The 11,717-nt window shown below is 60.5% G+C and overlaps 1 protein-coding gene across 2 annotated transcripts; it reads right to left on the reverse strand.

Moving 5' to 3' along the window:
• Positions 1–3,496: 3,496 nt before the first annotated feature.
• On the reverse strand, positions 3,497–11,202 carry MCAM (melanoma cell adhesion molecule). 2 transcript variants are annotated; one of them, XM_025894011.2, is made up of 16 exons: positions 11,055–11,202; positions 9,064–9,188; positions 8,758–8,965; positions 8,602–8,672; positions 8,427–8,514; positions 7,417–7,596; positions 7,186–7,307; positions 6,941–7,103; positions 6,723–6,841; positions 6,508–6,649; positions 6,216–6,337; positions 5,957–6,098; positions 5,787–5,858; positions 5,438–5,585; positions 4,988–5,105; positions 3,497–4,503 (listed from the first exon to the last, which is right to left on the reverse strand). In XM_025894011.2, the coding sequence occupies exons 1-16, from the start codon at positions 11,119–11,121 to the stop codon at positions 4,474–4,476; spliced, it is 1,917 nt and encodes a 638-aa protein (XP_025749796.1). In that variant the 5' UTR covers positions 11,122–11,202; the 3' UTR covers positions 3,497–4,473. The 2 variants fall into 2 exon arrangements, with proteins under 2 accessions (XP_025749796.1, XP_073759948.1); XM_073903847.1 differs by lacking the exon at positions 4,988–5,105.
• Between the last annotated feature and the right edge of the window lie 515 nt (positions 11,203–11,717).

An 11,717-nucleotide genomic window follows, 5' to 3' on the forward strand; every position in this document is an offset into this window, starting at 1 on the left:
GCAGTGGCCCCCTCGGGTGGGAGTGGGGGGAGGGCTCTCAGAGAAGAGGCTTCAGATGGGATAGATACCCTACAAGTATTTTAGTAGCAAAACTGCTGTTGTGCGCTGCCTTCCCCCCCCCCCTCGGCTTTCCTCTTACTTGAAGACTTGAGTCTTAGAGCATTAGGCAGCCAGTGTCCTTGGCGGGGTCGCTCTCCCCTGGGACAGGCAGGAGAGTGGAAAGGCAGGGCATGGGACTATATCTGGGACATTGAAGAGATTCTTAGGTTTCGCTTAATTCGGGTTTCTGTCATCTTTGTTGCTTTATTTCCTGTTTTAATTCCCTTTACCAGTCTTGGCATCCAAGATTTCTTACCTCCCTCTTCAGGACCAGTTTCTCCTGTTCCGGAGCCAGTCTGTTCTTAGGTGACATTTCTTTGCCTTCATTTAATCTCAGGTTTTTAGCCTTCTTTCGTATTATTTGGAGAGCAGATCACAGATCCCACTGTAGCCACCCATGGACTTCTGGGCTCTCTTCAGGTTTTCGCGCTGAACATATGTTCATTCTGTGGGCCTGTGGCCCTCCCTGCCCTCCTCCTTCACCCTTGCACTTGGTCTTTGCTGCGTGCCGAGAGCTCTGTGGCAGTGTTCTCAGGCAGGCCTTCTGAGGTACCTCAGGAACTACTTCCCTGTAGCCAGCAAGAGTAGCTGATAGTTGGGACAGTTGCCAGGATATAAACTCGATGTAGATTCTAGTTTAGAGGGGAGTTCTGACTGAGAGCTCTTTAGACCGGAAACCCTTGTCTTCCCCGCCCACTTGCTTTCTTTGTAGTGCCATATCAAAGCCTTTATGTTTCGGATTTTTACAGAACTGCTTCTGCTTGCCTAAGTGTTTGGATCTTACTTACCTCATCCTAGGGCCTGTCCCGTGTTAGTAAGGCTTTTCATAATTACTTGTAACTTTTTTAAGCTATTGGAGTCGTTTGGAATACACAGAAGTAACCTAGTAATCCAAAGATACACACTGATGAAGGAGGCTCGTTAGCCTTTGCATTTGGTATGTCCTGGACTCCGCTCCAGAATCAAGGAACAGAGAGACAGCAACGCCACGCGCCTCTGTGTCCTAGGAAATCTGGGTTGGTTCCCCCGAGGGGAGTACCGGTGTGTTTTGGTTCTGCTAAGTAGCACCAGAGTAAGAGGTGGGGAGATAGGGACGGGTGGAGGCGCATTCACACTCAGATGGGAACATGGGTCCTTCGGAAGCGCCTGCCGATTGCTCCAGAGTAACAGATGTCTGGACATCTCCCTGCCCCTTCCCTTCCCTGGGGTAGTGCTTGAGAAAAAGGTGGTGGACCACTCCCTCTTTTTGTACAGAGCAAAGGCTGAAAGCCAACCTCCGCGCTCCTACTGATTAGGCAGCCAAACAGATCAGCAGAGTTGTGATCACCTGGCTCCGTGTTCTTGACTTCTTCCTACAATGAACATGGGAGGCACCTCTGCATTGCCTCTCACAAATTTTCCTTCCAGGGGTGGGGGGCGGGGGTCGCAGGCCAGACTGCTTGCCCACGCTTTGTGCCCTTACGTCCATGTGTGTCTGCTCCCTCCTCCCTACCTACCTCTGACCCTGTTGTGGGTGAGGGTGGCCCTGCTCACGGCTGTCTTGAAACTGAGGAGGCAGAGAACTGCTTAGGAGTCTGGAGACCACGTGTTTTCTCTTCCTTGGCTTCCCCCTGCTGTCTGGGTAAGCCTGTAGGCCCAGCGCCCGTGAGACTGGATGCCTCCTGACCCACCCGTCTCAGTGTCTTGGCCTTGACCTCCTGCTGAAACGTGGTAGAGGCATGGCAGCTAGGAGGTACCTCCTACATTTGCTTTCTGGCTGTGGTGACTTGGAATTTTTAACCTTATATATCTTTTTCCTTTATTCAAAACAGAACAATTTTTAGCACACCGAAAAAAAAAAAAAAGCCAAACATTTTGTGCCTTTCTAAGGCAGCACTGTATCCCAGGCTGCATTTTAGGACTTAATATGGAAATACCAGAGTCTTAGCTCCTCTACCTTGAGCGTCAGCCCTTACAGTGTAGGGGGGAGGAGGAGACGCTGTGTGGGGCTGGGGAGAGGGCGCATAGGTGCAGCGGGGCAGCAGCCCCTCCCCCCTGCTGTGGTGCCGTGTAGGAAGAAGCCAACGTTACCCTGGGAGCATCTGGTTGATTCCATTCAGAGTCGTAGTTACAGGTTGAATGATCTGTCTCCAGCCAGAGGAGAGGGACTGTTCTAGGATTCCCAGGAGTGCCCTGGACCACTTGGCACGTGCCAGCCTCCTGGTCCTGCCTGGTAAGGCACCAGCTGCATGCAAGAGTGGAGGATGGGCTCTACTGACAACGGGGGGTTGTTTCTTTGTGCTGGATCCTGAACTGGCCTACCTCCTGCCTCTCCCTTCAGACTCGGCTTTCCTCTTACTTGAAGACTTGAGTCTTAGAGCATTAGGCAGCCAGTGTCCTTGGCGGGGTCGCTCTCCCCTGGGACAGGCAGCAAGGCCTGCGCGCCCGAGCCCGGCCTCAGGCTTGTGGCCGCTGTAGGTCTCGGCAAAGAAAAAAGACAAAATGCTTTCTACGCGATATTTTACTTCTCCCTTTCCGACCTTTTCAGTTCTTCCCTGCCTTTTAACTAATAAGGAATTGGGAGAAACCCTTCTTTTTCAAGTCCTCCCTCTTTAGGATTTTGACATTCTTGGCCTGGGTGGGGCTGAGGAGAACTTGATGCTTTCTCCAGAATAGAGAGTCCCAATTTGTATATCAGTGTTAAAAATAAAACGAAAACTTAGATGAGATTTTTGTGGACTATTTTAAAAATGTGTCATTAATATAAAAAAAAATTTATATTAGCAGTATTTAATCATTCTCACCTGTAAAGAATAAGAAAAACAGAAGGTAAATATTCTTACAGAGAAGAGCAGAGCTTTAAGATTCATTTTCAAGTCCCTTTTGTTTTGCCAGTGTATTAATGTTTAGAGGTCTGTTATACTAATGTTATTTATTAATTTTTTTCATTTCCATACAGTTAACTAAAGAGCTTTTTCAAGCACCCATGTCTGTAAAAAAAAAAAAAAAATATTTTTAAATAAAGTTTCTTTTGTTGTAGCAGACTGGAGTTCTTGCTCTTCCGTTGGGGTGGGAGAGCGACAGACAGACTCGGCCAGCCCAGTCATCACTGTGAGTCTACTGCTACCCCAAGGCAGGTCTGCGCGGCAGGAAAGCCGAGAGAAGGGCCCATAGCTCCCTGCCCACAGCCCACCAGGCCCTGCAGGCTGCCTCGGGCAAGGCGGCTTTGCTGCTGCTAAGAAGGGTCATTATTCTCTGTGGTAGAACTTGAGCCATTTGCTCAGAAACAGAGGTAACCCTGGTCCCCGCTCCCAAATGCAAAGGGTTTCGTATTTCTTTCGGTGCAGTGCCAGGTTTGGAGGCCCCAGGCTGCTGTGGTACCATGATGAATAAAAAGTAGTGTGACATTCCTGGGATAATTAAGCTTTATTTTTCATATATATATATATATATATATATAAAGGAAATTTGCAAATTTACACCCGACCTAATAAAACCACATATACATACACTCACACGCACATGCAGATACACATACGCACCCCAAAGCTCTAGCCAGGCCCGCTTCTCGTCCCAAAGTACCATTCTCCCATGAGGGCCCTTCTGCCAGGGTCTAATCCCATTAGCTCAGTTCGTCGAAGTTTGGTGCTAGTATAATTATAGTCTTAATCCTCCTAAAAGACAGTCTGGACCTCATCTCTGTCCCCTAACCTTACCACCTTTTAGTCTGACATGACCCCTTGCCTGGGCAGTGGGAGCCAAATTGGGGGGGGGGGTGTTGGGCTCAATGGCCTAACTCTGGAGAACTGCCTAGCTTCCTCCCTGCAGGGACAATGAGATACACCCAACACCTCTTTTAAGAAATGACACCAGTCCTGGCTTGTGCCCAGAGAAAGGTGGGTCACAAAAGGGGCTCCTGAAGCAGGTGGGCAGCCGCTTGTCACGAAGGCCGTGGTACTCTCCAGAACCGGTGTGAGAGGGGCCTGGGCTCAGTGAGCCCTCACTTCAGCGACACAACTGAAGGACGAAGCCAGCCTTTGGGGCACGAAACCAGCGCAAGATAAACAGGCTGCCTCCTTCGGCTGCCGGCAGAAGACAGGTATGTACACCCACAACATGGTCTGTGAGAAACTCCTTCCCGCTCCCAGGATGCTGAGGCCCCTCCCTGCGGTGAGCATCACCCAACAGTGAGACAGGGGCGGGCTGGTCCCTGAAGAGGACCCTCTCGGGCTGACTCAGCCCTCTGAAATGGGGCCTGCAGGCCAACTGGGGCAGGGGCCTTCTCCACAGCCCGCTTCGGAGGCTTTGGCGATCGTCCTGAGCGTTGGGAGGGAGGGGGTGAGCGGGGAGCAGAAAACACTCCGGGCGGGAAGGGCGCTCAGGGTCCTGGGCGGGCTAGTGCCTCAGATCGATGTATTTCTCTCCCTAGAAACGGGTGGACAGGAGAGGTAAGGGGGGGCGCGGGGGGGACAGGAACGGGAGTCTGGGGTGTGAGCGCCGAAGGGACGAGGGACTGAAGCCAAAGCTGATGGACTAGGCGTGGAGGGAAGCAGCGGGAGGGGGTGGTGGGGCAGGGTGGGCGAGCCTAGGCCCCCAAACCAGACTGGCCACACCGCACCTGGTGACCTGAGCCACGGCCCTGTTGGGGAAAAGGTGGTGGTGACGGGCAGTGTTTGCTCTCAGTCCTGGGAGCTACCCCTTCTCCAGGGTCCCTCGGCCACTCGCCTCACCCTACCATCTGGGACTAGTGTTTGTTAGGAAGCCAAGATGGGCCTGCTCCCAGTCTCCCACCAGAGGAGGAGGAAGTGGGGAGACAGAGTTAGTGTTCGGGGACACGAGAGCCATCAGCCCCTGCTGCTCGCGATCCCTGAAGCTGCGTCAGGCGCTGGCCACAGGAGCTGCCTCCTACCTGGTCTCCGGGCGCCCTCTGGTCACCGCTGCTGCCCTGTAGGAGGCCCATCTCTTCTGGGAGCTTATCTGACTTAACTTCAACTACAAATTCGCTCTTACGAGACGGGGGCAGCGTGCTGGGAGGAGGGAGGGAGGCAAGAAGTTGGCATCTCGGGCGAGCAAGGGGAGGCTCACTGGCAAAGACGTCAGACTGGGTGACGATGGGCTCTTAGGCGCTCCGGGGCCAGCTCAGGGAAGGGGGACAGGCGATGAATGGAGACGTGTGGGTGATGGCAGCTAGCCAGTGGGCAGGAAAGTGGGGAGCACTCACCCCCAGCGGCCCCCTCCTGCTCTGAAGGGGTGAGTGGGCGGGGGGGCAGGGGCGGTGGGCAGGGAATATCCCTGCCCAGGCGACAAGCTGGGGAGCGCGCGACGGGTGGGGGCGCAGGGCGCTGGGTACCGTGCTTACATCTCCTGCTTGCCCGACCGCCCGCACGGCAGCTTGCCCTTCTTGTAGAAGAAATAGAGGCTGGCACCCAGCACGGCTAGGACCAGGACGCACACAGTCACGGCCACGATGGCCACGCCCTTGCTTTCCGGCTCCGGCAGCTTCTTCTCTGTCCCACAGACACTCCGGGTCACTCCCGGCCCCAGGCGGCCCTGTTCCAACCATGCCCCACCCCCACCCCACCCCACCCCCCACAGCCCAGGGTGGACGGAAGATGGGCCCCTGCTCACCTTTCTCAACAGGGCTCCCCGGGGAAGGGTCAGGGCAGGAGGCCACCCGCCCCCTTCTGGAGCCCAGAGCGCATGCCTACCTGTGGAGGTGCCGTTGGCTCGGACGGAGGGGCTGGCAGTGGAAGTGCCCAGGCCAGTGCTTCTGCTGGAGGCTGGTGAGTGGTGCAGGGCGTTGACAGGTGCGTCAGGCAAAGCACACAGTGGTGCCCATGCCCGCCACGCCCGCCACGCCGCAGGATGAGGCCCTTACCCAGCTCCAGGAAAATGGTGGTGGTGTTTCTACCCAGGGAGTTGGACGCCACGCACTCAGCACCCGTCCTCAACAGCTCTGGAGTCACGAGGACATTCAGGACACTCAGGACGCCCTGCGGATCTTGGTCTTGTTCCTGTGCCTACAAGGGCGGAGGAGCCACTCAGGGAGGGGTGCACGGGGAGGGCTGCCCGGAGGTGGCAGCAGAGCCCCGGGCAGGGATTCCTGAGCGCGGGGCAGAGGCGACGGGCCTGCTCACCGTGCCCGCGACGCTCCAGGAGATGCTGGGCCGGGGATGTCCCGAGGCTTCGCAAGACAGATTCAGCACCTCATTCTCTCGCACCCACATCTTCCTCTCCTTCGATGTCATCCATGGGGACCCTTAGGGAGGGAGGGGTACAGGTGTGGCAGCAAACTCTGCTAGCCTGCCTCCCCGTCCCCACCAGCGCATCCCAGGCAGCAGGGGGCTTTTTGTCCTCCAAGGGCTCGAAACCACCCAGCCTAGGGGAGCTTCAAGGGGCCGCCTGATCTCTGCCCAGAGGGCCTCTCACCAAGAACGGCCACGTGGACCAGCTGCGTACGGTTCAGGCCCGGGACGCTGGGCACGGATGCCATGCAGCGGTAGCCTCCCCCTGCCTCGCGCTTCAGGTTGTGGAACTGGAGCACAGACCCCTTCTCCAGCACCTGGCCTGTCTGGGGTGAGAGACGGGGTCAGGGGCTCACTCCCAGCCCCACGCAGCCCGCAACCCCAGGCCTGCCTGGGTACCTTCTCTCTCAGCCACTGGAACTCCACGGCTTGGTTACTCTCCGCCTCACAAGTGAGGGTGAGGCTGCCACCCTCCTGGCTCTCCGGAGCTGCAGGGCTCACCCGCACATCAGACACGTCTGGGGACACAGCAGTGGTGTCAGCCTGGGCGGGGCGAATTCCCTCTTGCCCCCCACCCCCACCCCGGTCCCCCCTGTCCTGGGCCCCTGGCCCCTCACAGTTCACCAGCAGCTCCTGTGGGTCGCTCAGCAGCGAAGCCATGGTTTCCAAGTCCAGGCCCTGACACTGATAGAGCCCACTATGCTCCTTCTGGGCAGACTCCAAGACCAGGGCCCCGTTGTCTTCAGGTGTCATCTCCTCCATCTCCCTGGTGCCGAGGTTCTGGGAGAGAGCGGAGGGGTGAGCGGAGGGGCCTCCAGCCAGTCCCGCGGCCCACGGGCCCCTAGCGTGGTGCCCTCCGCACCTGCTTGCTGATGGTGAAGTGGGGCGGGGGGTTGCCGTCCGCCAAACACCTGATTTCCACGCGGTCGCCTTCCTTCAGCGCCCCCATGGGCTCCACCTCCAGCCACACCTTCTCCGCCGGGTCTGCGGAGGCACAGGCCCCGGCCCTCAGCCCCAGAGCTGTCCCCGCGCTGGGCAGCAGCGCTAGCCGGAGTTGCCACCAGCCTCAGCCCAGGGCCGCACTGGGACTCACAGAAAACCTGGACGCTGACTTCCCGAGACTCCTTCATGTGGTTGCCGCTGGGCAGCCGGTAGTTGAGCTCACAGTAAAACCGGGCATCTTTGTCTTCCTTCACCAGCTGGGCCTTCAGAACGCTCTCCAAGGTGTACAGGCCACTTGACTCCACGATCTGGGATGACTGAATGTGGACCCCTGGCCGGGGAGAAGTCGGGGGGGGAGGGGAGAAGGGCTTGGCCGCCAGCCCCGCCTCCACCCCCAGCCCAGAGTCCTTGGGGGGCACCTGGAGAGGGACCCCTGCCCCCGCGACCCTTCAGCTCAGCGGTTTTGTGTCTCAGCATCTAGCCGTGCCGCTTGACCCTTGCGGACGGGATGCCGCAGTGACGGGGGAAGGCGGTCAGGGAACACTCCAGATGTCCACCAACCAGGGACTGCACGGTCAGCCCCCCTCCACCGTCCCCACCGTAGGCAATCCGGGGGGCGGGGGGCAGAACAATCAGGTACAGCTCCACAGGCTGCGCTGGGAAGATTTCCAGGACCCACCGACCGAAGAAAACCAATACCAGCGTGACGACAGGTGCCACACCGAGCCACTGAGGTTGGGCTTTCTCAACCTCAGCACGACCTTAGCTGGGGGGGCTGGGGGGCTGTCCTGTGCACTATGGGGTGTTTAGCATCAGCTCCCCGGACGTGACTGGACGTCCCCGAGGGGGAGCAGCGTCAGCCCTGGTTGAGAACCACCGCTTTAGATGATAAAAAAAATAAAAGCCTCCATGTGCCTTGGTGTATTTCTGTGAGTGCCCAGAAGCTGCCTGGAAAGAACGAACACTAAATGACAGCAGAGGTTACTTCTGTGAGGGGATCCGGGGCGGAAAGGGAACTTTCCTTCTGCACAGTTTAAATTCTCAGGAAGAGATTTTCACGCATCACTTGTGTACTTGAAGCAAACAAAGCACAAGGAAACGCAGGGGGCTCCCTGTGTGGTGCCATCAGCCTGGCTTCTTAGGGCTCAGAGGGCAACTCACGGTTCTTCTCCTCCTTCAGGGAGTGGCCATTCTTATACCAGATGACTTGAGGAACGGGGTACCCATTTCTCCCCACACAGGTGGCCACCTGAGGAGGACAGGGTGTGAGTCTCCCTGCCACGGAGGCCCCACCTGGCCCCACCCGGGCTCCTCCTTCCCACCTGGCCAGTCTCACCTCCTCAGGCTCCTTACTGCTGACCGAGATGCCCAAGGCATTGACCTGGATGGTCGGCTCCTCCGGAGCTTCTACAAGGGAAAGAAATGAGGAGCCTGGGACCTCCAGCACCAACGACCACCCGCAGGGCCCACAACCCTCAGGTGGGGCACTCACTGTAGACACGGAGTTGGATGCGGTGCTCGTGGGACTGAGGGCGCTTGGCCTGGCACAGGAAGATGCGCTCGTCGTGGGGCGTGATGTGGCTCAGGACCAGCGTGGTCCCTCTGTCCTGGAGGCTGAGGCGCTGCTGATACTCCCCAGGTTCACTCTGGCCCTGGCCCTTGCGCACTCGAAAGATGAGCGTCGGCTTCTCCTTGTGCACCTAAGGGCCCGTGTTGAAGAGGACGTGAGGGTCCCGGGGCGCAGGAAGGGGACAGCCGCCCGCCCCCCTGCCGCCCTCTCCAGGGCCCGCGCACTCACAGAAAACCAGTCCACTTGGCTGAAGTTGCCCGGGGAATGGGAGGGGCCGCACTTGAGAAGCGCCGTACCGCCCACTTCCGCCTCCACCAGCTCCGGCTCAGGGGGCTCCGCCTCTCCGGGCACACCTGGGGTGGAGGACGCCCGTCCCAGCAGCTGTCGGCTCCAGCTGCTCTCCATGCCCTCCCCTCACGCCCCTGCCCTGCAGCTGTTCCCCCTGCCACTTGCAGGGTCCGGCGGAGACTCGGTCCTCCTAACCCTCAACCCCCCTCTACCTGCTGCCCCCAGGCAGCCTGCTCTCCCCTGCCCTCCCGTCCCCCTCCCCCCTGCCCCGTTTAGGGAAGCTGAGGGTGACCGTCTCTGGTCATTGCAGCAGAGACCCTGAGCACGAGCATCTTCCAGATGAGGCTGGCAGAGGGGCAACCCAGGCTCTTGGCCAAGAGGAAGGCCCCTTTCCTTCCAGGCCCCCACCCCTTCCAGTGAGCTCAGAGTATGGGAATGCGAGGCGCGTGCCAGGCTGAGCCACACAGGCCCCTTTGTGTCCCCATGCCTGCCCAGGGGAAGACACCGCTACTCTGGCCCCCAGAGCCCTCCCCAAATTTCCCGCAAGACCTAGTGGGCCAACCATGGCCAGAAGCTCCCATCACATGCTCCCTAAGCAGTACCTCTGAACATCCCACAAACTCAGAGGCCCCCATCCTGGGAGTGTTGTGAGCATGGAGGGGTCAGAATCTCCCCCAGGGGTCAGGGCAAGGGCCAGGCAGTGGGCAAGAGTGACGTCAGTGGTGCCAGGGTGCTCCCTACCCTGTAAGGAGGTGATGTCACTCAATACCATCTGGCAGGCCTCGGGGACGCCTGGGCTGTTGCCCTGGGCTGGCTCCCAGACAATGGAGTGGTCTTCAACCCAGAGCAGAGGCCTCGGATCCCTGACTCCGTTTCCCCAGAGCTAAAGGAGCAGGGCAGGGTGGGGCTAGATCTGCTGCCGCTGTGGAGCCCAATTTCGCCCTTTCCCCAGAAACACAGCTTGGGAGCCAGCAGCCGGGGGTACCCCAGGGACACTGCAGGCACTGGGCATGAGGCCAGTGAACTGGGTACTGCCTGGCCCTCCCCTTCCCCAGCCGGACAGCGGCTGGGACCCGGGAAAAGGAGCCAAGAGAAACACGCGACACCGCTGCAGGCCATACAAGGGCAGCGTGCACCCGGGAGGAGCGGGCTGCCGGGCAGTTCCAGAGAAAAACTCCGAGGTGCAGGGGCGCTCTTCCCACCTGAATGTGGTCCCATTCCGGGAGGCGTAACGGATCTGGGGCGCTTCCACTCTGGACACCCTCAATTCCTCGTTTCTGCCACCTGTGATCCCGTCACCCGGGCAGGCGCGAGGCGACCCATGCCGCCCCCCAACCCCTGCCAACGCCCTGCTCCGGCGGGAGCCGCCGTCCGACCCCCCCCTCCCCCCGCTCACCTCCAGCCTGGCTGGAAGCCCAGGCGGGAGAGGAGGCGTCCGCGCACCTCCTCCCGCTAAGCAAGCTGCCTTTTTCCGGCAACAGGCGGGCGCAGAATTCGGGATTTGGGGATGCGCTCTCGCTACGCCTGCCACCGCCGCTCCAACCGCGGGCCCCCAGAGTGGGCACCTGAGGCAGAGCTCTCCCCAGCTCTCAGAGAGGCTCGGCTCCACTCCTTCCCGCTCCGGGCAGCAGCCTCCTCCCCGCCTCCCCGGTCCTCCTCCCGGGATACCCCAGAATCCAGGCTGCAAACTCGCTGCACAGAAGAGTTGCACGCGCGCAAGACGCCGGGGCGCCGGCGAGGAGGAGCGCACGCCGGAGCGCAAAGCCCCGGCCCGCACCGCGCTGCCCGCTCCGCTGCCCGGCACGCTCCGCCGAAGCCCCCCCTCACCCCCGGCCCGGGCCGTGGCCCCCCCCCCCCCCCCCCCCCCCACCCCCCCCCCCCCCGGCCCGGGCCGTGGCCCCCCCCCACCCCCACCCCGCGAAGCCACTCACCCGCGGCGCGGCGACAGCAGCAGCAGGCGGCGAGCAGGAGGGCGTAGATGAGCCCAGACGGCCCCATGCTTCCCGGCCGGAGGGCGAGCGTCTAGTGAGCGAGCCGCCGGCCGCCGGGGGCTGACGTCAGGGGGGCGGGGGAGGGGGCCCGGCCCGCCCCGCCCCGCGCAGCCCCCCGCCCCCGCGCCGCTCCGTGGGGGCGGGCCCGGAGCCGCGCCTGGCCGCTCGGCCCCAGCGAGGCCGGGCCGGCTGCCCAGCCCCCGGCCCGGCTTGGGTCGGCCGAGGGGGCAGTGACAGGTGTCTGGAGGCCGGGCTGGCTGGCCGAGGCGGCGGCGAGGAGAGAAAGAGAGGCCGGCCTGGATGCCCAGAGTCACGCCGGGTCAGAACCAGCCGCGCTCGCCCCCGCGCAGCCCCTAGCAGCCTGTGTGGCCCTGGCGGATCGCGGGGCGGAGAAGCCTCAGACCGGGGCCTTCCGTGCAGGCTCCTCTTCCCGCCTCCGCCTCCTCCGCCCCGCCCGACCCCTGCCACAGAGACCCTGGCCGGCCACGGTAGCTTCCCAGAACGATTGCACCACTGCGGCTGCGGCCGGCCCGGCACTGCCCCCGAGCCTCGCACACCCCCCGCCTCGCAGAGCCGGCAGCTTTGAGGGAAGAACCCTGGGCC

This window comes from Callorhinus ursinus, unplaced genomic scaffold, assembly GCF_003265705.2.
Source record: "Callorhinus ursinus isolate GAN/ISIS: 27379988/994484 unplaced genomic scaffold, GSC_fseal_2.0 scaffold19, whole genome shotgun sequence".
NCBI lineage: Eukaryota > Metazoa > Chordata > Mammalia > Carnivora > Otariidae > Callorhinus > Callorhinus ursinus.

Bases quoted from the DNA above. Each gene is read 5' to 3' on its own strand.
- MCAM (XM_025894011.2), bottom strand. From the start codon at position 11,121: ATGGGGCCGTCTGGGCTCATCTACGCCCTCCTGCTCGCCGCCTGCTGC. The intron at 7,104-7,185 runs GTGCGGAGGGCA...GCTCTCTCCCAG, and splicing joins ACTTCACCATCAGCAAGCAG to AACCTCGGCACCAGGGAGAT. The intron at 4,504-4,987 runs GTAGGAGGCAGC...ACCCGTTTCTAG, and splicing joins AGAGGGCGCCCGGAGACCAG to GGAGAGAAATACATCGATCT.